At 45.7% G+C, this 25,671-nt stretch overlaps 1 protein-coding gene across 1 annotated transcript; it reads right to left on the bottom strand.

Moving 5' to 3' along the window:
* Positions 1-403: 403 nt before the first annotated feature.
* lrrc17 (leucine rich repeat containing 17) lies at positions 404-25,335 on the bottom strand. The gene is made up of 4 exons (XM_046336484.1): positions 24,929-25,335; positions 13,501-14,405; positions 4,433-4,588; positions 404-2,163 (listed from the first exon to the last, which is right to left on the bottom strand). The coding sequence occupies exons 2-4, from the start codon at positions 14,264-14,266 to the stop codon at positions 1,733-1,735; spliced, it is 1,353 nt and encodes a 450-aa protein (XP_046192440.1). The 5' UTR covers positions 14,267-14,405; positions 24,929-25,335; the 3' UTR covers positions 404-1,732.
* Positions 25,336-25,671: the final 336 nt, after the last annotated feature.

Consider the following 25,671-nt stretch of genomic DNA (forward strand, 5'->3'; position numbering starts at 1 on the left):
GGACCGACTAAATGTACTTTAGGTCTTCAGCGGGTCCATGTCTAACTCCTCAGCTTCATGTGTTGAGGTGCAGAGAGGAAGAGGTAGTGTGGAGAGGAAGAGGTAGTAAAGCCCTGGAACAGCTGTTTTGAACTGACCCGAAGACGCTCCATGTTTTATGGTGAAGCATCACAGATCTAACAGATAGTTGAAGGGGTTAGGGGGGGCGGCAGAGTGGCCTAGTGGTCAGAGCATTGGACTAGCAACCGGAAGGTTGTGAGTTCAAACCCCTGAGCTGACAAGGTACAAATCTGTCATTCTGCCCCTGAACAGGCAGTTAACCCACTGTTCCCAGGCCGTCATTGGAAATAAGAATGTGTTCTTAGCTGACTTGCCCAGTTAAATAAAGGTAAAATTAAATTCATTTCAGAAAAAATGGCTTTTATTTCATGAACAGATTGTCTAAATCATACATTTAGAAGAAATGTACCTCGGGCCTCCCGTCTATACAGATCTGGGTTCGATCCCGGGCTGTGTCGTAGCCGGCCGCGACCATGAGGCGGCGCACAATTGTCTGGGTTACGGAGCGTTTGGCCGGCTGGGATGTCCTTGTCCCGTTGCACTCTAGTGACTCCTTGTGGTAGCTGCGTGCATGTTGACTTCGGTCACCAGCTATATGATGTTTCCTCCGACATATTGGTGCTTCGGAGGACTCATGGCTCTTGACCTTCGCTTCTCCCTAGTCCATACAGGAGTTGCAGCGATGGGACAACACTGTAACTAACAATTGGATATCGTAAAAAATATATCAACCTCTACTTTTTCAAAAAAAGTATATCCAGAACGAAATATTCTTGTAATGAAAACAGCAACAACTGTCCTGCATTGGTTATGCTGGTGGGAATCCAACTGTCCTGCATTGGTTATGCTGTTGGGAATCCAACTGTCCTGCATTGGTTATGCTGTTGGGAATCCAGCTGTCCTGCATTGGTTATGCTGTTGGGAATCCAGCTGTCCTGCATTAGTCATGCTGGTGGGAATCCAGCTGTCCTGCATTGGCCATGCTGTTGGGAATCCAGCTGTCCTGCATTGGTCATGCTGTTGGGAATCCAGCTGTCCTGCATTGGCCATGCTGTTGGGAATCCAGCTGTCCTGCATTGGTCATGCTGTTGGGAATCCAGCTGTCCTGCATTGGTCATGCTGTTGGGAATCCAGCTGTCCTGCATTGGCCATGCTGTTGGGAATCCAGCTGTCCTGCATTGGCCATGCTGTTGGGAATCCAACTGTCCTGCATTGGCCATGCTGTTGGGAATCCAGCTGTCCTGCATTGGCCATGCTGTTGGGAATCCAACTGTCCTGCATTGGTCATGCTGATGGGAATCCAACTGTCCTGCATTGGCCATGCTGTTGGGAATCCAGCTGTCCTGCATTGGTCATGCTGTTGGGAATCCAACTGTCCTGCATTGGTTATGCTGGTGGGAATCCAACTGTCCTGCATTGGTTATGCTGTTGGGAATCCAACTGTCCTGCATTGGTTATGCTGGTGGGAATCCAACTGTCCTGCATTGGTTATGCTGGTGGGAATCCAACTGTCCTGCATTGGTTATGCTGTTGGGAATCCAACTGTCCTGCATTGGTTATGCTGGTGGGAATTCGAAAGTTACAAAAGAAAATCTGATAGACTGAATTGGAATGTTCTGTGATAATAGAAAACAACAACAACAGTTCTCTTCTAATTTCCAACTCTGTCCTATTAAGTCAACCTGGTGACCTCATATTTCTTTGGTCTGGGGTCTCTCAGAGGCTTCGGCAGAAGCTCCATCTCCGCCTCCTCTGTCTCGGCCACTAGCTCCTGAGCCGTCTGTCCCTGTCCTGTATCACCCTTCCCTGGCTGTGGATCCTTATCCTTGGGACACTCTCCGTTGTAGGTCTTGACATAATTCTCCACGGGCCAGCCCCTGAACTCCTGAGGCTCGGTGCAGATTAGGCCAGAGTAGGCCACCCCGGGGTGATGCTTCAGCCAGTAGATCAGGTAGTGGATGTTGTAGTCACAGACCCAGGGGTTATCCCCCAGATTCAGCATCCTGAGGAAGTACAGGTCCTCCAACACTCCGTACTGGAAGTAGTGCAGGCTGTTGTTGGACAGGTCCAGCTCTCGCAGGTACAGGAGGCCCGCAAACGCAGCTATGGAGAGGGGGAGAAATGCAGGATGTTAAGGGTTGGTTAGAGGGACAGGAAATTTCAATGAATCTTATAGCACAAGTCTCAGTGGAATAAATTCCTACTGGACAGGTGCAGGTGCCCAGTGGATTAAGCTGAAGAGGGGGGACAAGGGAGAGAGGACGTTGGGGTTAGAGGTCAGTTGCTACTTCAATTCATCTTATACAGTAGCACTCAGTGGAAAGTTTCAATGGAAGTAATGTCACCTAACGGACATGAATACTGAATTATTACCGGGAACTAATGTTCCACTGTAACACGAGAAAGAGTAACAGCTTCCATAACTAATTTCTGACAGCATTTTCAGCACCTCGTCTTCAAACACATGCTTATATTAACTTTGACCAGTGTTCTCCCCATCACCTAGTCTCAGCTCTAATTCAAGCTGCCTGTTGATGTGGCTACGATGTGCCTAATAGCTAGCAGACATCTTTAAGATGTGTTTCCTGCAGTGTAGCCCTGAGTAATGGTGGCAGTGCAAGCTAGCACCATAAAGACAGATAGGCCTACTGTATTTAGCACTGTCTCCAGAGTGACCCTCCTGTTACCACTCCCACAAACCCCCTGAGATTATGCTCTTATCATACTCATGATAATTACTGTCTGGTTTCTACTGGTTTGTCTGTGCAACTCAATGAGACAACAATTCTGGTCTATTTTTTAAACCGGTTTGGGCTTGCTACAGAGCTTAGCTTCTCACAGTCCCTGAGAAAACTGAGGGTGCATTTTGTGAATACTTCATGAGAATTGTGTTCAATTTGCAGTTGCTTTCTCTGTCCAGAACGGATTGGCTGTTTATCCATAACAGGCTATTTCGTTCTTATTCTTTCTCCTCGATCATAGTAGTTAATGACTGTGTTTGTACAGTACTGGTTGTCATAGTTGGTCGGAATTAACCACCATTAATTACTTGTTAACAACTCAGGGAAATACTCAATTGTTTGCATATGTTCTGCAATAATTAATGATAAGGGAACTATTTTCCTTCCATGGCAAAGCTTCCTGGCTATGTGACCAGTTCTTGTGAGCCTATGAATAATGAGACAGCGTTTTTCCCCCAGTTCTCATACATAACAGAACTAGAAGGTAGTGTAGTGATTCCTCAGCAAATAGAGAATCTTGTTGGTTCTACAAACGAGATGGAGCAGGTTTATGGCATCATAGTCTCCTTTAAGTCGATTCATCCGTGTGAGAAGCCAATGAGCGTTAAGGGTTTTTATCTATGTGTGGAATTGATCCAAACTCAATGCTGTCTGGTATGGTATATAAAGTACTGGTATGGTATATAAAGTACTGGTATGGTATATAAAGTACTGGTATGGTATATAAAGTACTGGTATGGTATATAAAGTACTGGTATGGTATATGGTATATTGGTATGGTATATAAAGTACTGGTATGGTATATGGTATATTGGTATGGTATATAAATATAAAGTACTGGTATGGTATATGGTATACTGGTATGGTATATAAAGTACTGGTATGGTATATGGTATACTGGTATGGTATATAAAGTACTGGTATGGTATATGGTATACTGGTATGGTATATAAAGTACTGGTATGGTATATAAAGTACTGGTATGGTATATGGTATACTGGAATAGTAAATAAAGTACTGGTATGGTATATGGTATACTGGTATGGTATATAAAGTACTGGTATGGTATATGGTATACTGGTATGGTATATAAAGTACTGGTATGGTATATGGTATACTGGTATGGTATATAAAGTACTGGTATGGTATACTGGAATGGTATATAAAGTACTGGTATGGTATATATAAAGTACTGGTATGGTATATAAAGTACTGGTATGGTATATAAAGTACTGGTATGGTATATAAAGTACTGGTATGGTATATAAAGTATATGAGTTTTTTATTTGTCTTTCTTCTGCCTCTTTCTCCACATTACCCCAGGGATTCTAACAATTCTATTTCAGGAGGAAATAAAGCCATGCCTCCATTTTGTGATGAATGGACTCAAGGTTAAGGTCCTCCTCTGATTCCTCTCCGATTACAATGGGGGACCAGTAAGGAAGTGTGTCCACTCACTACTGTAAGTCACAAATCAAAACATATATAACAAAAAGCATATATATGTCAGATTGCTGTATCTTATTAAACCCTTCTTCAGGTGTTGTGAGATCTGATCCTCTGTGCAGCATGACTTGGCACACATCCACAATGATTGTGCTGTTTGAAGGAAGTGTATGGTCTCTCCTCACCTGTGTCGATCTGATCCAGACTGTTACTGCTGAGGTTGAGAAGCTTCAGGTCCCTGACAGCAACAAACTCCTTGGGCCGGAGCTGAGTGATGCTGTTACTGGACAAGTCCATCCTCACAATGTCTGACGGGAGACTTGAGGGGACGTTCTTCAGTTCTGGAGGGAGGGGGGAAAGAGAAGGGGGAGAAAGAGAGAGAGAATATGGAGGTCAGTGAGATGTTAATGGCTTACCCAGACATGTGTACAATGGCCAGATCAGCTAGCTATCATAGTGCATGAAAACATGAACAAAAACATAAGCGGACACACAAGGAACCTTGGGACATATGTGATTATTTCAACCCAATGAAATTTGCATTCCTACATATGTGAATTCCGAGTGTGTGAGAATATCAAGATGGCCTCCCCTTTCTATAGTCCCTCTGTAGCCATGTTGTATGTCTGTGCCAAGCAGGACTGTTATTCACAGCACTCTGGGTTGACCTTAGCCTTTGAAGGGTATGAAACATGAAGGTTACCGTATGAAACAGGGATCCCACAGGCGTAAAAGACCTCTGAGAGCTTCTGTCTTTTTTTTTGTGATCGCCAGCAGCCTTTACCATAGAAGGAAAACTTCTGCAAGAGCCATTGTTCTCAATCTAGAGTTTAAAATAAAGACTAAGACACGAAGACGAAGTAGGTGGTCTCTAAAATGCATTCAACTTCTACTAACAATTTATCATGAATGATGTCTTTGGAACCAGTTTTCTAAGTCATGTTCACAATGAAAGCGCTCAGCTGAGAATGAACCTAGCTGTGGTGGAAAACCTTCCTTTTTAATTTCATGAACGACACAGGACCTTTCTGTGTTCGTCAAAATCCACGTGCAGTCTTGGACTGCTTCCAGTTGGCCACATTCTGAGCACGGTTTATTCATCATTCGGCTAAAGGAACTATCACAGACCTTAACGACAGACATCTGCTCTAATATCATAACAGCATAGGACATCCATCCTCCTCCACTGTAAGGAAAGGAGATTAGCGCTCCATGGCTTTTAGATGAGGTTGCTGGAGCAATGACACCCTATTCACTAGATAGTACACTACTTTTGTCCATATCCCTATGGGCCATGGTAGGGCTCTGGTTAAAAGTAGTGCACTATGTAGGGAATAGGGTGCCATTTGGGACACATGGGAGATGTTCTCTCTTTCCCCTATCTATCGGACCCCTGCCTCACAACACCTGTGATATGCTTTAGTTCAGACTACAGCAGTGAGTTCAGACTACAGCAGTGAGTTCAGACTACAGCAGTGAGTTCAGACTACAGCAGTGAGTTCAGACTACAGCAGTGAGTTCAGACTACAGCAGTGAGTTCAGACTACAGCAGTGAGTTCAGACTACAGCAGTGAGTTCAGACTACAGCAGTGAGTTCAGACTACAGCAGTGAGTTCAGACTACAGCAGTGAGTTCAGACTACAGCAGTGAGTGGGGAAACATGCAGATGGTTGGGATGTTGGGAGAAGTCAGGGTCGTTCAGCCATAACCGTTTTCAGAAAGAATCTGAACTCATCATAAGGGGCCACAGTCAGAGCCGGCCCTATATCCATACCCACTCATACAGTCAGAGCCGGCCCTATATCCCTACCCACTCATACAGTCAGAGCCGGCCCTATATCCATACCCACTCATACAGTCAGAGCCAGCCCTATATCCATACCCACTCATACAGTCAGAGCCAGCCCTATATCCATACCCACTCATACAGTCAGAGCTGGCCCTATATCCATACCCACTCATACAGTCAGAGCCCCATACCCACTCATACAGTCAGAGCTGGCCCTATATCCATACCCACTCATACAGTCAGAGCTGGCCCTATATCCCTACCCACTCATACAGTCAGAGCTGGCCCTATATCCCTACCCACTCATACAGTCAGAGCTGGCCCTATATCCCTACCCACTCATACAGTCAGAGCTGGCCCTATATCCATACCCACTCATACAGTCAGAGCTGGCCCTATATCCATACCCACTCATACAGTCAGAGCTGGCCCTATATCCCTACCCACTCATACCAGAGCTGGCCCTACTCCCACTCACAGTCAGAGCTGGCCCTATATCCATACCCACTCATACAGTCAGAGCTGGCCCTATATCCCTACCCACTCATACAGTCAGAGCTGGCCCTATATCCATACCCACTCATACAGTCAGAGCTGGCCCTATATCCATACCCACTCATACAGTCAGAGCTGGCCCTATACCCATCATACAGTCAGAGCCCCATACCCACTCATACAGTCAGAGCCCCTATATCCATACCCACTCATACCCACTCATACAGTCAGAGCTGGCCCTATATCCATACCCACTCATACAGTCAGAGCTGGCCCTATATCCATACCCACTCACAGTCAGAGCTGGCCCTATATCCATACCCACTACAGTCAGAGCATATCCATACCCACTCAGTCAGAGCCATACAGTCAGAGCTGGCCCTATATCCATACCCACTCATACAGTCAGAGCTGGCCCTATATCCATACCCACTCATACAGTCAGAGCCGGCCCTATATCCATACCCACTCATACAGTCAGAGCTGGCCCTATATCCATACCCACTCATACAGTCAGAGCTGGCCCTATATCCATACCCACTCATATCCATACCCACTCATACAGTCAGAGCTGGCCCCCTATATCCATACCCACTCATCAGTCAGAGCTGGCCCTATATCCATACCCACTCATACAGTCAGAGCCAGGCCCTATATCCATACCCACTCATACAGTCAGAGCCCTGTCAGCCCCCTATATCCATACCAGAGCCAGCCCTATATCCATACAGTCAGAGCTGGCCCTATATCCATACCCACTCATACAGTCAGAGCCGGCCCTATATCCTATAAGTGACATTTTTTCATGGGGCGGAGAGAAGATTTAGTAATTTTATAACAAATTCCATACAATTGTACTCATTTTGCCATAGGGTTTAGAGAAATGTTTGCAGTTTTTAAGAGGATATCTGTGTGAGAGTGATTAATAAAATCAATGGGGGCCCACCGGTCTGCAATTTGACCAGGCTTACTAGAAGTTTAGATGGCTGGCCCCTAGACTAACTAGCCAGTCTAATTACTGAAGCTGTCAGTGACTGACGTAACAACAGAACAACTGCTGATGCACAACCACTATTCTAACTCTCAACAGGAAGTTTATTTGAAATGTTTTTAGAAATGTTTCCGCGGGCCAACAAAAGGGGGGTGGCGGCCAGTTGCCCATCCCTGATATAGTTTATTAAAATCACATGTTGTTTACAGACGGCAGGAAACTAAACCTATACAGCCGTTCATTTAGATTGTAAATGCACAGTGCTGCTTTTACAGAGTCAGGTGCCCAACATGCCTGTATATCAAGGAAATCAACGCTGCTGTGGTGGAGAGGAGACTACCAGCAGAATATTACCCATCATCCGGTGGAGGAGAGGAGACCACCAGCAGAATATTACCCATCATCCGGTGAAGGAGAGGAGACCACCAGCAGAATATTATACCCATAATGCTGTGGAGGAGAGGAGACCACCAGCAGAATATTACCCATCATGCTGTGGAGGAGAGGAGACCACCAGCAGAATATTATACCCATCATGCTGTGGAGGAGAGGAGACCACCAGCAGAATATTACTCATCATGCTGTGGAGGAGAGGAGACAACTAGCAGAATATTACCCATCATGCTGTGGAGTAGAGGAGACCACCAGCAGAATATTACCCATCATGCTTTGGAGTAGAGGAGACCACCAGCAGAATATTACCCATCATGCTGTTGGAGGAGAGGTGGAGACTACCAGCAGAATATTACCCATCATGCTGTGGAGGATGCTGTGGAGGAGAGGAGACCACCAGCAGAATATTACCCATCATGCTGTGGAGGAGAGGAGACTACCAGCAGAATATTACCCATCATGCTGTGGAGGAGAGGAGACTACCAGCAGAATATTACCCATCATGCTGTGGAGGAGAGGAGACAACCAGCAGAATATTACCCATCATGCTGTGGAGGAGAGGAGACTACCAGCAGAATATTACCCATCATGCTGTGGAGGAGAGGAGACTACCAGCAGAATATTACCCGTCATGCTGTGGAGGAGAGGACACCACCAGCAGAATATGACTCCCTCTCTGCTACACATCATGACTCCCCCAGAATGTGTCAGCTGACAAAACACCCGGCGATCGGTTACAGGAACTCCAAGAAACCATGATATAATGTCAGAAGAGGAGGTCAGGCTTTACAGAGATGACAAGCAGGCCAACTCTCCATATGCTGACTCAACTGTTCTGCTAATGATAGATCAGGACTAAACCAGGCGTCATCTTGCCTGGACGACATTTATCTAACAAGCACTCTGACATATTCTCCCACATATCATGTATGTACCACAGAGATGATTTATTTGTGGTTAGATACATTCTGTCTTGCTCCCGCACAGTTCGGTAGTGTACTGTAGGGACATTTCCAGTGTTTACAAATGAGACTTTGTTTCCAGTGTAATGACCTCTGGTCAGTTATTAGTTACAGTATATTAAGGCTCGGAATTCACAGATGAGAGAGGGATTGAGAGAGAGAGAGGGAGAGAGAGAGAGAGAGAGAGAGAGAGAGAGAGAGAGAGAGAGAGAGAGAGAGAGAGAGAGAGAGAGAGAGGGAGGGAGAGGGAGGGAGGGAGGGAGGCTATGACCAGTGAGATGATCTAGTGAGGTTCAGATAAAGGACTGATTGAAAGCCTTTCCAGAGGGGAAGAGAAATAGTTTCCTCCAGCTGAACATGGGGATCTTTTATATAGCGACAGTAGAATAGAGAGACCAGTGTTGCTGCTTCTTGCACGTTTAACTGCACTCCGACAAATGGCTTTCTGGGGACAGGATAGGGACAGTACATCATTATATGACTGTCATTCATCATCTTGATCAAAGGGCCAGTTCACTGTGACAAGTCAAAAATATACAGTAGAACAATACATCAGAGTGCTGCCACTTCCACACTAAATCAATATGAAGAGACTATTCATGACTATACTGCCACGTCTATACTAAATCAATATGAAGGGACTATTCATGACTATACTGCCATGTCTATACTAAATCAATATGAAGGGACTATTCATGACTATACTGCCACGTCTATACTAAATCAATATGAAGGGACTATTCATGACTATACTGCCACGTCTATACTAAATCAATATGAAGGGACTATTCATGACTATACTGCCACGTCTATACTAAATCAATATGAAGGGACTATTCATGACTATACTGCCACGTCTATACTAAATCAATATGAAGGGACTATTCATGACTATACTGCCACGTCTATACTAAATCAATTATGAAGGGACTATTCATGACTATACTGCCACGTCTATACTAAATAATTATGAAGGGACTATTCATGACTATACTGCCACGTCTATACTAAATAATTATGAAGGGACTATTCATGACTATACTGCCACGTCTATACTAAATCAATATGAAGGGACTATTCATGACTATACTGCCACGTCTATACTAAATAATTATGAAGGGACTATTCATGACTATACTGCCACGTCTATACTAAATCAATATGAAGGGACTATTCATGACTATACTGCCACGTCTATACTAAATCAATATGAAGGGACTATTCATGACTATACTGCCACGTCTATACTAAATCAATATGAAGGGACTATTCATGACCATACTGCCACGTCTATACTAAATCAATATGAAGGGACTATTCATGACTATACTGCCACGTCTATACTAAATCAATATGAAGGGACTATTCATGACTATACTGCCACGTCTATACTAAATCAATATGAAGGGACTATTCATGACCATACTGCCACGTCTTTACTAAATCAATATGAAGGGACTATTCATGACCATACTGCCACGTCTTTACTAAATCAATATGAAGGGACTATTCATGACCATACTGCCACGTCTATACTAAATCAATATGAAGGGACTATTCATGACCATACTGCCACGTCTATACTAAATCAATATGAAGGGACTATTCATGACTATACTGCCACGTCTTTACTAAATCAATATGAAGGGACTATTCATGACCATACTGCCACGTCTTTACTAAATCAATATGAAGGGACTATTCATGACTATACTGCCACGTCTATACTAAATCAATATGAAGGGACTATTCATGACTATACTGTCACGTCTATACTAAATCAATATGAAGGGACTATTCATGACTATACTGCCACGTCTATACTAAATCAATATGAAGGGACTATTTATGACTATACTGCCACGTCTATACTAAATCAATATGAAGGGACTATTCATGACTATACTGCCACGTCTATACTAAATCAATATGAAGGGACTATTCATGACTATACTGCCACGTCTATACTAAATCAATATGAAGGGACTATTCATGACTATACTGCCACGTCTATACTAAATCAATATGAAGGGACTATTCATGACTATACTGCCACGTCTATACTAAATCAATATGAAGGGACTATTCATGACTATACTGCCACGTCTATACTAAATCAATATGAAGGGACTATTCATGACTATACTGCCACGTCTATACTAAATCAATATGAAGGGACTATTCATGACTATACTGCCACGTCTATACTAAATCAATATGAAGGGACTATTCATGACTATACTGCCACGTCTATACTAAATCAATATGAAGGGACTATTCATGACTATACTGCCACGTCTATACTAAATCAATATGAAGGGACTATTCATGACTATACTGCCACGTCTATACTAAATCAATATGAAGGGACTATTCATGACTATACTGCCACGTCTATACTAAATCAATATGAAGGGACTATTCATGACTATACTGCCACGTCTATACTAAATCAATATGAAGGGACTATTCATGACTATACTGCCACGTCTATACTAAATCAATATGAAGGGACTATTCATGACTATACTGCCACGTCTATACTAAATCAATATGAAGGGACTATTCATGACCATACTGCCACGTCTATACTAAATCAATATGAAGGGACTATTCATGACTATACTGCCACGTCTATACTAAATCAATATGAAGGGACTATTCATGACCATACTGCCACGTCTATACTAAATCAATATGAAGGGACTATTCATGACCATACTGCCACGTCTATACTAAATCAATATGAAGGGACTATTCATGACTATACTGCCACGTCTATACTAAATCAATATGAAGGGACTATTCATGACTATACTGCCACGTCTATACTAAATCAATATGAAGGGACTATTCATGACTATACTGCCACGTCTATACTAAATCAATATGAAGGGACTATTCATGACTATACTGTCACGTCTATACTAAATCAATATGAAGGGACTATTCATGACTATACTGTCACGTCTATACTAAATCAATATGAAGGGACTATTCATGACTATACTGTCAATACTAAATCAATATGAAGGGACTATTCATGACTATACTGTCACGTCTATACTAAATCAATATGAAGGGACTATTCATGACTATACTGTCACGTCTATACTAAATCAATATGAAGGGACTATTCATGACTATACTGCCACGTCTATACTAAATCAATATGAAGGGACTATTCATGACTATACTGCCACGTCTATACTAAATCAATATGAAGGGACTATTCATGACTATACTGCCACGTCTATACTAAATCAATATGAAGGGACTATTCATGACCATACTGAAGGGACTATTCACGTCTATACTAAATCAATATGAAGGGACTATTCATGACTATACTGCCACGTCTACTAAATCAATATGAAGGGACTATTCATGACTATACTGCCACGTCTATACTAAATCAATATGAAGGGACTATTCATGACCATACTGCCACGTCTATACTAAATCAATATGAAGGGACTATTCATGACTATACTGCCACGTCTATACTAAATCAATATGAAGGGACTATTCATGACCATACTGCCACGTCTATACTAAATCAATTATGAAGGGACTATTCATGACTAAATAATACTATTCATGACCATACTGTCTATACTAAATCAATATGAAGGGACTATTCATGACTATACTGTCACGTCTATACTAAATCAATATGAAGGGACTATTCATGACTATACTGTCACGTCTATACTAAATAATTATGAAGGGACTATTCATGACTATACTGCCACGTCTATACTAAATCAATATGAAGGGACTATTCATGACTATACTGCCACGTCTATACTAAATAATTATGAAGGGACTATTCATGACTATACTGTCACGTCTATACTAAATCAATATGAAGGGACTATTCATGTTATATTTTGGAGCTCAAACAAAAGCAGTCCCCACACAGCATGGACTCCATGCAGGATTTGTAGTCAGTCCCATGGGTCTGGGCCTAACGACTATTTGAAAAACAATATTGAAACCTAATCTCTCTAGAGGTTATAGTGCTGATAGCAGTTTTAATGTGGCAGTTATACATAGCACAGAAACGGCCCCAGATGTGAGAGTCTGGACGGGAGACAGAAATGAGACTCCATATTTTCCCTTGGTCCCTTTGTGTCTAACGTTACATGATGGTTTCCATGGTTTTCACGCTGCAAGCCGTCACTCTAAGGCCTCTCGGTTTACAGTCGTCTCCTACCACATTCTGACTCAGGGAAATTATCGAGAACACATTTAGAAAGTACTCCTTATCAACCACAGCTCTGGAGTATCCAGCAGCCAGCCTCTCCTCCATACTGTTGCAAAAGTCCTCACAACAACCATGTGTAGTGAACAATGGCCAGAGATTTCAGATGGACATGTGACTCATACACGGAGGGCCGGTTTCCCTGACCCATACTAGTCCTAATCTTGGACTAAAAAGCTGTTTCAGTAGAGATTCATCTGGGTCGAGGAACCCATGGCCCTGAGAACCCCAATAACTCACTCCAGTGTTCTGAAAGACCAGAATACAACACGCCATTGTCCTCCAAGGAGGACATTCTTCACACAGGTCACACAAACAAATGAAAGGGAGACAAGCTTGGTTGGCTCATAGCTTACCTTTGCTCTTGCAGTCCAGCATGGGTTTGGGGAACATGTAGGTGTGGCACAAGGAGTTGGCATCAGGGTACTTCTTGATGGGAGGTGGTTTGGGCAGACTACCCTGCCCCTCCTGAGGTTTCTGCCCTGGCAGATGGCCCTCCCCATACTCAGCACACAGCAGCTCTGGCCTCATCTTCTTCAGCTTCTGACCTCTCAGCGCGTCCGGCTCCGAACACTTGGCGTAGTTCCCTAGGTTACGGTTGCTGGGCACCTGCAGGGTCCTGACCAGACTATCCAGCGAGCACCGGCAGTCCCAGGGGTTGTCATAGAGACGCAGGTAGCGGAGGTTTGGCAAGGGCAGCAGGTGCTCCTCAGAAGCTGTCTTCATCTGGTTGTGCTGAAGAAGCAGAGTAGTGAGCTGTCCCAGCCCTGCGAACGCCTCCTCCTCCACCATGTAGAGCTCATTCTGTTGTAGATCCAGACTCTTTAGGTTCTTGAACTGGGAGAAGGTGTTGTCTCTGAGCACCTGGATCTTGTTGCGGGCCAGCAGGAGGTGGTGGATGTCTTCAGGCCAGTGCTGTTGCACCCCGGTCAGCTGGCGGTCCTGACAGTCCAGGTATTTCTCTCCGGCCTCCATGTATTCCTTGCATTCAGAGGTTTGGCGTTTGACAGCATTGGCCCTGCCTTTACCCCGGGCCCTGCCCCTTTCTCTGTTCCGTCCACCCTTCCTGGGCTCAGTGGACCTGAGGAGCAGGAGGAGCAGCAGAGCGCTGAGCAGCCGCATCCTGGGAGCCCCAATGCCACCACTGGGAGATGGGGGAGCGGCAAGACTGGAACAAGAGGGTGGGAAGGGGAGAGGGATGGCCTTGTGTAATCAGAGATGACCTTGGGTTTCTGCTGGTGCCAGGGAAGGCTGGTTACAGCTGTGTGAGAGAGAGAGAGAGAGAGAGAGAGAGAGAGAGAGAGAGAGAGAGAGAGAGAGAGAGAGAGAGAGAGAGAGAGAGAGAGGAGAGAGAGAGAGGAGGAAGGGAGAGTTCATTGTTTGGGAGGGATAGAGGAAGGAAGAAACGGAGGGATAGAAAGGGATAGAGGAAGGAAGAAGGAAGGGAGGGATAGAGAGGAAGAAAGGGAGGGATAGAGAGGAAGAAAGGGAGGGATAGAGAGGAAGAAAGGAAGGGATAGAGAGGAAGAAAGGGAGGGATAGAGAGGAAGAAAGGAAGGGATAGAGAGGAAGAAAGGGAGGGATAGAGAGGAAGAAAGGGAGGGATAGAGAGGAAGAAAGGGAGGGATAGAGAGGAAGAAAGGGAGGGATAGAGAGGAAGAAAGGGAGGGATAGAGAGGAAGAAAGGAGGGATAGAGAGGAAGAAAGGGAGGGATAGAGAGGAAGAAAGGGAGGGATAGAGAGGAAGAAAGGGAGGGATAGAGAGGAAGAAAGGGAGGGAAGAAGGATGGAGAGAAACAAACATAAAGCATGTTATATGATAGGAAAAAGGGAGGGAAGACACTGTCATGGAAGGGAGTGATTTCCTTTGTTCCTCAGTCTTTCTGAAGAAAGGGAGGGATATCTCTCTGTTCCTCTCCTCCCTTCTCCTATCTCTCTGTTCCTCTCCTCCCATCTCCTATCTCTATGTTGCTCTTCTCCCTTCTCCCATCTCTCTGTTCCTCTGATAGAGATCTCTCTGTTGCTCTTCTCCCTTCTTCTATCTCTCTGTTGCTCTTCTCCCTTCTTCTATCTCTGAAAGGGAGGGATAGAGAGGAAGAAAGGGAGGGATTCTCCTATCTCTCTGTTCCTCTCCTCCCTTCTCCTAAGAAAGTTCCTCTCCTCCCTTCTCCTATCTCTCTGTTGCTCTTCTCCCTAGATCTCTCTGTTCATCTTCTCCCTATCTCTGTTCCTCTCCTCCCTTCTCTCTATCTCTCTGTTCCTCTCCTCCCTTAGAGAGGGATCTCTCTGTTCCTCTCCTCCCCTTCTCAAACTAAAGCATGTTCTATGATTCCTCTCTCCCTCAAACAGAGAGTTAAAACACTGTCATGGAACAGTGCCCCATTTCCTTTGTTCCTCAGTCTTTCTGTTCCTATCCTCCCTTCTCCTATCTCTCTGTTCCTCTCCTCCCTTCTCCTATCTCTCTGTTGCTCTTCTCCCTTCTCCCATCTCTCTGTTCCTCTGATCCTTCTCTTATCTCTCTGTTCCTCTCCTCCCTTCTCCTATCTCTCTGTTCCTCTCCTCCCTTCTCCTATCTCTCTGTTCCTCTCCTCCCTATCTCCTATCTCTCTGTTCCTCTCCTCCCTTCTCCTATCTCTCTGTTCCTCTCCCTTCTCCCATTCTCTGTTCCTATCTCTCTGTTCTCTTCTCCTCCCTCTCTGTTGCTCTTCCTCCCTTCTTCTATCTCTGTTCCTCTCCTCCCTTCTCCCATATCTATGATCCTCTCTCCTTTCTCTATCTCTCTGTTCCTCTCCTCCCTTCTCCTATCTCTCTGTTCCTCTCCTCCCTTCTCCTATCTCTCTGTTCCTCTCCTCCCTTCTCCTGTCTCTCTGTTCCTCTCCTCCCTTCTCCTATCTCTCTGTTCCTCTCCTCCCTTCTATCTCTCTGTTCTCCTCCTCTCTTCTCCTCTATCTCTCTGTTCCTCTCCTCCCTTCTCCTCTCTCTGTTCCCCTCCTCTCTTCTCCTATCTCTCTGTTCCTCTATTCCCAACACAAAACCTGGTGGCGGTCCGCTCTTCTCTCTCGCTCTCGCTCTCGCTCTCTCCAGTCAGTAAGTCATCTGTACACTAGGCTAACGAACATTCAACGAACATTCATCAAAGAGGAGGATGTTTACATGTCTGTGTACGTCCACTCCTGTAAACAAACTCTGATAAACATGGTGGCTGTAAAGACCTCCCTAACTACCTTACCCCAAGGGAAGGCTGTGTGTAGCTGAATGGAATTACCCTGAGGGAAGGCTGTGTGTAGCTGAATGGAATTAACCTGAGGGAAGGCTGTGTGTAGCTGAATGGAATTACCCTGAGGGAAGGCTGTGTGTAGCTGAATGGAATTAACCTGAGGGAAGACTCTGTGTAGCTGAATGGAATTAACCTGAGGGAAGGCTGTGTGTAGCTGAATGGAATTAACCTGAGGGAAGGCTGTGTGTAGCTGAGGGAAGGCTGTGTGTAGCTGAATGGAATTAACCTGAGGGAAGGCTGTGTGTAGCTGAATGGAATTAACCTGAGGGAAGGCTGTGTGTAGCTGAGGGAAGGCTGTGTGTAGCTGAATGGAATTAACCTGAGGGAAGGCTGTGTGTAGCTGAATGGAATTAACCTGAGGGAAGGCTCTGTGTAGCTGAATGGAATTAACCTGAGGGAAGGCTGTGTGTAGCTGAATGGAATTACGCTGAGGGAAGGCTGTGTGTAGCTGAATGGAATTAACCTGAGGGAAGGCTGTGTGTAGCTGAATGGAATTAACCTGAGGGAAGGCTGTGTGTTGCTGAATGGAATTACTCTGAGGGAAGGCTGTGTGTAGCTGAATGGAATTACTCTGAGGGAAGGCTGTGTGTAGCTGAATGGAATTAACCTGAGGGAAGGCTGTGTGTAGCTGAATGGAATTACCCTGAGGGAAGGCTGTGTGTAGCTGAATGGAATTACCCCGAGGGAAGGCTGTGTGTAGCTGAATGGAATTAACCTGAGGGAAGGCTGTGTGTAGCTGAATGGAATTACCCTGAGGGAAGGCTGTGTGTAGCTGAATGGAATTACCCTGAGGGAAGGCTGTGTGTAGCTGAATGGAATTACCCTGAGGGAAGGCTGTGTGTAGCTGAATGGAATTACCCAGAGTGTATTATTATCACTGGTGTTACAGGTTAGTGTTGATGATGCACCTCAAATCAAATCAAATCAAATTGTATTTGTCACATACACATGGTTAGCAGGTGTTAATGCGAGTGTAGCGAAATGCTTGTGCTTCTAGTTCCGACAATGCAGTGATAACCAACAAGTAATCTAACTAACAATTCCAAAACTACTGTCTTATACACAGTGTAAGGGGATAAAGAATATGTACATAAGGATATATGAATGAGTGATGGTACAGAGCAGCATACAGTAGATGGTATCGAGTACAGTATATACATATGAGATGAGTATGTAGACAAAGTAAACAAAGTGGCATAGATCAAGTGGCTAGTGATACATGTATTACATAAGGATGCAGTCGATGATGTAGAGTACAGTATATACGTATGCATATGAGATGAATAATGTAGGGTAAGTAACATTATATAAGGTAGCATTGTTTAAAGTGGCTAGTGATATATTTACATCATTTCCCATCAATTCCCATTATTAAAGTGGCTGGAGTTGGGTCAGTGTCAATGACAGTGTGATGGCAGCAGCCACTCAATGTTAGTGGTGGCTGTTTAACAGTCTGATGGCCTTGAGATAGAAGCTGTTTTTCAGTCTCTCGGTCCCAGCTTTGATGCACCTGTACTGACCTCGCCTTCTGGATGATAGCGGGGTGAACAGGCAGTGGTTCGGGTGGTTGATGTCCTTGATGATCTTTATGACCTTCCTGTAACATCGGGTGGTGTAGGTGTCCTGGAGGGCAGGTAGTTTGCCCCCAGTGATGCGTTGTTCAGACCTCACTACCCTCTGGAGAGCCTTACGGTTGAGGGCGGAGCAGTTGCCGTACCAGGCGGTGATACAGCCCGCCAGGATGCTCTCGATTGTGCATCTGTAGAAGTTTGTGAGTGCTTTTGATGACAAGCCGAATTTCTTCAGCCTCCTGAGGTTGAATAGGCGCTGCTGCGCCTTCTTCACGACGCTGTCAGTGTGAGTGGACCAATTCAGTTTGTCTGTGATGTGTATGCCGAGGAACTTAAAACTCGTTGCAGGCCGTGTCAGTGGCACTGTATTGTCCTCAAAGCGGGCAAAAAAAGTTATTTAGTCTGCCTGGGAGCAAGACATCCTGGTCCGTGACTGGGCTGGGTTTCTTCTTGTAGTCCGTGATTGACTGTAGACCCTGCCACATGCCTCTTGTGTCTGAGCCGTTGAATTGAGATTCTACTTAGCTTGTTTAATAGCCTTGCGGAGGGAATAGCTGCACTGTTTGTATTCGGTCATGTTGCCAGACACCTTGTCCTGATTAAAAGCAGTGGTTCGCGCTTTCAGTTTCACGCGAATGCTGCCATCAATCCACGGTTTCTGGTTAGGGAATGTTTTTATCGTTGCTATGGGAACGACATCTTCGACGCACGTTCTAATGAACTCGCACACCGAATCAGCGTATTTGTCAATATTTTAATCTGACGCAATACGAAACATGTCCCAGTCCACGTGATGGAAGCAGTCTTGGAGTGTGGAGTCAGCTTGGTCTGACCAGCGTTGGACAGACCTCAGCGTGGGAGCCTCTTGTTTAAGTTTCTGCCTGTAGGCAGGGATCAACAAAATGGAGTCGTGGTCAGCTTTTCCGAAAGGGGGGCGGGGCAGGGCCTTATATGCGTCGCGGAAGTTAGAGTAACAATGATCCAAGGTTTTACCACCCCTGGTTGCGCAATCGATATGCTGATAAAATTTAGGGAGTCTTGTTTTCAGATTAGCTTTGTTAAAATCCCCAGCTACAATGAATGCAGCCTCCGGATAAATGGTTTCCAGTTTGCAAAGAGTTAAATAAAGTTCGTTCAGAGCCATCGATGTGTCTGCTTGGGGGGGGATATATACGGCTGTGATTATAATCGAAGGGAATTCTCTTGGAAGATAATACGGTCTACATTTGATTGTGAGGAATTCTAAATCAGGTGAACAGAAGGATGTATGTTCCTGTATGTTTCCTTCATCACACCATGTCTCGTTAGTCATGAGGCATACGCCCTTGCCACTCTTCTTACCAGAAAGATGTTTGTTTCTGTCCGCGCGATGCGTGGAGAAACCCGTTGGCTGCACCGCATCGGATAGCGTCTTCCCAGTAAGCCATGTTTCCGTGAAGCAGAGAACGTTGCAGTCTCTGATGTCCCTCTGGAATGCTACCCTTGCTCGGATTTCATCAACCTTGTTGTCAAGAGACTGGACATTGGCAAGAAGAATGCTGGGGAGTGGTGCGCGATGTGCCCTTGTCCGGAGTCTGACCAGAAGACCGCTACGTTTCCCTCTTTTTCGGAGTCGTTTTCTTGGGTCGCTGCATGCGATCCATTCCGTTGTCCTGTTTGTAAGGCAGAACACAGGATCCGCGTCGCGGAAAACATATTCTTGGTCGTACTGATGGTGAGTTGACGCTGATCTTATATTCAGTAGTTCTTCTCGACTGTATGTAATGAAACCTAAGATGACCTGGGGTACTAATGTAAGAAATAACACGTAAAAAAACAAAAAACTGCATAGTTTCCTAGGAACGCGAAGCGAGGCGGCCATCTCTGTCGGCACCTTGAATGCTCTTAATGATCATGTATATATTTAGTAGTTATATGTATGCCATTCAAATATGGTTCCCAGGATATCCGCTATTCTACCAGTAAAACAATGATATCTTAGTCATGACAACAGTCATTCCTCATGTTGACCTCGATTTATAAGGTCCAACCCAGGTTACAGTACGGGCAAACATAAGGCAGAAACTTCCCCAGAGGAAATATTAATCCACTTTTATGGTTTAGCAATGATGACAAACCTACCTCAACGTTATGTAGCAGTGTGTCTGGCTCTGCTTGCTGTGTGTGTGTGTGTGTGTGTGTGTGTGTGTGTGTGTGTGTGTGTGTGTGTGTGTGTGTGTGTGTGTGTGTGTGTGTGTGTGTGTGTGTGTGTGTGTGTGTGTGTGTGTGTGTGTGTGTGTGTGTGTGTGTGTGTGTGTTTTCACCCCCACCAGCGATGGACCTGTACAGTATTGACTCATTAGTCCCAAGTGTGATGTGAGGCAGCAGCCATAATGTCTGCCAGACAACACCCTCCATCTCCTGCTACAGTGAGCCAGTCCAACTGTATCACCCCCACTCCTCCTCCCCCACAGCCTTCCACAGTAGAACAGTCCAGTCACAGGGAGAGATGGAGAAGAGGTGGTGTAAACATTGAGTTTATAGACACAATGGAGTTAGAGAATTCTTCAGTCTGAGAACACTTTGCCCTATAGTATCCTACCTAGCAAGCAAACACGCAGCAAAGCTACACTAGTGAGGTCTCAATCCATCCGTGGGTATTTAATCTGCTCCCTGAAAATAAACCATTATAACACAAAGATGACTGCCATCTAGGGCCATTCAGACAGTTTGTTGTAAGTTAGTCTCTCTCCACGTAAGCACTGTTAGAGGCCGGCCGTGCCCCTGCCAGTGTAAACACACACTCTCCCATATGGAGTGCAAATGGGAGCTTTGGGCCTCTAACCCCCCCTCTGGTCTGCCCAGCTCTGGCCCAGTTCCGGCACAACTTCGGCCCATATTCGGCCCAGCCCAATGCCCAGGCCATCTAGCTCCGGGCCCATTCAGCCTTATCAGACCAGGCTGGCATAGCCACTCACTCACTCACTCACTCACTCACTCACTCACTCACTCACTCACTCACTCACCACTCACTCACTCACTCACTCACTCACTGTACTGTACTGTTCAACTGGAACATCTCTTTTCCAAGAGAGACCTGGTCCAATAGCAGCAGAGGGAACAACGTTTCAGACAAAACAACTTACATACACTAACACAACATTAAACAAAACTCATAGACACACATACAGTACAACACACACAGGGTTTACAAAGAACAGCTGTATTTTAACGCAATAATCCCAAGTGTGTGCTCTGCAGGAAAATTATAATACCAGTAAAAGTTTGAAATCTGAAAAATCTAAATAATCAATGCATTTCCATACCCGTGTTGGATGTAGGGAGGTCTGTGTAAAACCATGTAGCAGTGGTACTGAGTAATGTCCTGCACTATAATTCACTGGCCAACCTCCATCCCAGACCAATTCCCTGTGGTAATAACAGATGGTAATGCACCTCTATCTGGAGTCAGGCATCAGGCATGCTGGTCAAAGTGCAAATGGGCGAATGACCCGGCCGACACAACTTGAGAGCCGTGGGGAGTGAGACTAATGCACTGTACAGCTAAAGAGATGGGGCTCGGCGGGGGCTGGAGAACCCAGTATGATGCTGCTGATAGAGTTAACAGAGACAGCTGGGGTCACACAGGCTTCAACACAACACACACAGCACTTACCAACAGGAGGCAGACTGGGCTGTGTGTGTTGAGCTGTCTAGTAATGCAAAGGAAAGCACACTGTACGCTGTCGGTTCCTCGCTGTCCAACCAAAGTGCTTGAACTGAGGAACTCAAGTTGCTGTGAAAGAACAGCAATCACACAACCACCACAAAACGTTGTCTCAACATAGACTCCATGTTGTTGGTCTATTGTAGACTGTAATTATTGGATGTTGTGCAAGTGAAACACCCCAAAGGAGTATTATAATGCTAAACCACTGTAGGTAGTTCCCCTCGCAGCACCTGGATGGATCAGTGAACAGCCTCATTATAGCAGCAGGCAGCCTTAAAGCTACAGTGCAGGGTGGCTGCCTACACAGCCTGCATCTCAATGCTTTACTAACACAGCATAGAGCACTGGGGATGGAAACAGAGAGAAAATAACGTCCATAAGAAGTGGTGCAGAACACAAGGACTGTACTGTACCGGAGAATTTATTTTCATTTCCCAGTCGACCCTGCTGCCACCCAAACCAAACTCATTCCCGACCGTGACCTGATCTGACTGAGTTTCCTTTCAGGTTGCCTGAGGTGTTCAGTCAGTGTGTCCCAAATGGCACCCTATTCCCCACGCAGTGCACTACTTCTGACCAGAGCCCTATGGGCATTTGGGAGGCAGACAGAGTCTGTATCTGTTCCCCACAGCACAATCCTCAGAGAACGCTTACACAGCATGGAGCACTAATTAGAACACTCTCTCTCACAAGCATGCAGGCAGAGGGGAGTTTATCCAATAAATACATGTCAAAATGTATTTAACACAGGGATCATTGAAAGCTCTATGTTATTCTTGCTCTTCCAGAGATAACTGAGAAAATAGGGTGAAGTGTTGCAGTGCTTCATGCAGTGTATCCCCTCTTGGCTTTAGGGTTGCAGTGCTCCATGCAGTGTATCCCCTCTTGCCTTTAGGGTTGCAGTGCTTCATGCGGTGTATCCCCTCTTGGCTTTAGGGTTGCAGTGTTCATGCGGTGTATTCCTTCTTGGCTTTAGGGTTGCAGTGCTTCATGCAGTGTATCCCCTCTTGGCTTTAGGGTTGCAGTGCTTCATGCAGTGTATCCCCTCTTGGCTTTAGGGTTGCAGTGCTTCATGCGGTGTATCCCCTCTTGGCTTTAGGGTTGCAGTGTTCATGCGGTGTATTCCTTCTTTATTGCAGTGTATCCCCTCTTGGCTTTAGGGTTGCAGTGCTTCATGCGGTGTATCCCCTCTTGGCTTTAGGGTTGCAGTGCTTCATGCGGTGTATCCCCTCTTGGCTTTAGGGTTGCAGTGCTTCATGCGGTGTATCCCCTCTTGGCTTTAGGGTTGCAGTGCTTCATGCGGTGTATCCCCTCTTGGCTTTAGGGTTGCTTCATGCGGTGTATCCCCTCTTGGCTTTAGGGTTGCAGTGCTTCATGCATCCCCTGGGTTGCAGTTCATGCGGTGTATCCCCTCTTGGCTTTAGGGTTGCAGTGCTTCATGCGGTGTATCCCCTCTTGGCTTTAGGGTTGCAGTGCTTCATGCGGTGTATCCCCTCTTGGCTTTAGGGTTGCAGTGCTTCATGCGGTGTATCCCCTCTTGGCTTTAGGGTTGCAGTGCTTCATGCGGTGTATCCCCTCTTGGCTTTAGGGTTGCAGTGCTTCATCCCCTCTTGGCTTTAGGGTTGCAGTGCTTCATGCGGTGTATCCCCTCTTGGCTTTAGGGTTGCAGTGCTTCATGCGGTGTATCCCCTCTTGGCTTTAGGGTTGCAGTGCTTCATGCGGTGTATCCCCTCTTGGCTTTAGGGTTCCAGTGCTTCATGCGGTGTATCCCCTCTTGGCTTTAGGGTTGCAGTGCTTCATGCCCCCTCTTGGCTTTAGGGTTCCAGTGGGTTGCAGTTCATGCGGTGTATCCCCTCTTGGCTTTAGGGTTCCAGTGCTTCATGCGGTGTATCCCCTCTTGGCTTTAGGGTTGCAGTGTTCATGCGGTGTATCCCCTCTTGGCTTTAGGGTTCCAGTGCTTCATGCGGTGTATCCCCTCTTGGCTTTAGGGTTGCAGTGTTCATGCAGTGTATCCCCTGTTGGCTTTAGGGTGGTATTCCAACCCCCAGAGAGAACATTCCAACAGAACATACAGCACTGACCACTAATCCTTAAAAACCTTCAGTATGATCCTTTACCACACACTTCCTCTCAGTTGCTCCTGTTTCAGAAAACTGGTGTATCAGAAAGCGCCCTGAAGCCTTGAACCCAGCGTTATTATCTAGAGAAAGAAACTGTGACAGGGGATGTTTACCAGAGCCTTGTTCTTCCCAGCATTCCCAGAGGGAGAAAGTACGGTGATTGCATTGGAACACGGCCAGAGACATTTACACCTCAAGTGCACAAACAGCATATACACTTCTCTTCTTACAAGAGAAAGTTTTCCACTTAAGAAAAAAAGGCAACAGCTTAAATTGCAATATGTCCTGGACAAAATCATCAATAGGCAATGAGTGCAAGCATGCATGTCTAAAACCTCTTACAGTGGCATGTCTAAAACCTCTTACAGTGGCATGTCTAAAACCTTTTACAGTGGCATGTCTAAAACCTCTTACAGTGGCATGTCTAAAACCTCTTACAGTGGCATGTCTAAAACCCCTTACAGTGACATGTCTAAAACCGCTTACAGTGGCATGATTAAAACCTCTTACAGTGGCATGTCTAAAACCTCTTACAGTGGCATGTCTAAAACCCCTTACAGTGGCATGTTTAAAACCTCTTACAGTGGCATGTTTAAAACCTCTTACAGTGGCATGTCTAAAACCTCTTACAGTGGCATGTCTAAAACCTCTTACAGTGGCATGTCTAAAACCTCTTACAGTGGCATGTCTAAAACCCCTTACAGTGACATGTCTAAAACCGCTTACAGTGGCATGATTAAAACCTCTTACAGTGGCATGTCTAAAACCTCTTACAGTGGCATGTCTAAAACCCCTTACAGTGGCATGTTTAAAACCTCTTACAGTGGCATGTCTAAAACCTCTTACAGTGACATGTTTAAACCCTCTTACAGTGGCATATCTAAAACCCCTTACAGTGGCATATCTAAAACCTCTTACAGTGGCATATCTAAAACCCCTTACAGTGCAGAATTCTGTGCTGTTCTGTTCTCTTTAGGAAAGTGCTGCTACTGCCCATTCTAGTACAGTAAATCTCTATTACACTACTGGCTGCCTTCAACACTGTGACTGTACTACTGTAACAGAGGAAACAGAACAGAGAGAGAGGGGGGGGGGGGGTTCTGGTACCTGGCCACGGGGAGAGGGAGACGTTGATGGGTCCACTAGGGCTCTGGTCGGTTCTTCACCAGGGCTCTGGTCGGTCCCTCACTAGGGCTCTGGTCGGTCCCTCACTAGGGCTCTGGTCGGTCCCTCACTAGGGCTCTGGTCGGTCCCTCACTAGGGCTCTGGTCGGTCCCTCATCCCCTGCTCTTTGTCCTGTCATGGAGGGCTGAGCCGGACCCTGGAAGTCTGCCTGCTTAGCCTGCCTGCCTCTCCTGCCTGCCTGCCTCTCAGGCTGTGAGGGGGCTCTCTGTGTGCAGTGAGGCTCATTCAGCCTGCGTCTGGTATTAAATTACACATGACACAGCTCCTCTGCTCTGTTCTGTGCAGACGGGCAGGCAGGCAGGCGAGGAGGAGAGAAACCCGTTTCTCCAGTGTTGAGTAACTGGCCCGCCTCCAGCCCAGCTCCTAGCCTGTCCTGTCCTCATAGAGTGTCAGGCTGTTGGAGGAGGAGGAGGAGGAGGAGGAGGAGGAGGAGGAGGAGGAGGAGGAGGAGGAGGAGGAGGAGGAGGAGGAGGAGGAAGAAGAGGAGGAGGAGTAGGAAAAGGAGGAGGAGGAAGAAGCAACAGAACAACAAACAACAGATATAGTAATTACTACTGAATGTTAATGATTACTCAGACCTGGCTGCTTCAAACCATTGGAATGTATGACTGTGTAAGCCCACATGTATATCTCCCAAACAGAGGAGGCTGGCAGTCTCCTTCAGG

The sequence above is a fragment of the Oncorhynchus gorbuscha genome, unplaced genomic scaffold, assembly GCF_021184085.1.
Source record: "Oncorhynchus gorbuscha isolate QuinsamMale2020 ecotype Even-year unplaced genomic scaffold, OgorEven_v1.0 Un_scaffold_1060, whole genome shotgun sequence".
Classification (NCBI taxonomy): Eukaryota; Metazoa; Chordata; class Actinopteri; order Salmoniformes; family Salmonidae; genus Oncorhynchus; species Oncorhynchus gorbuscha.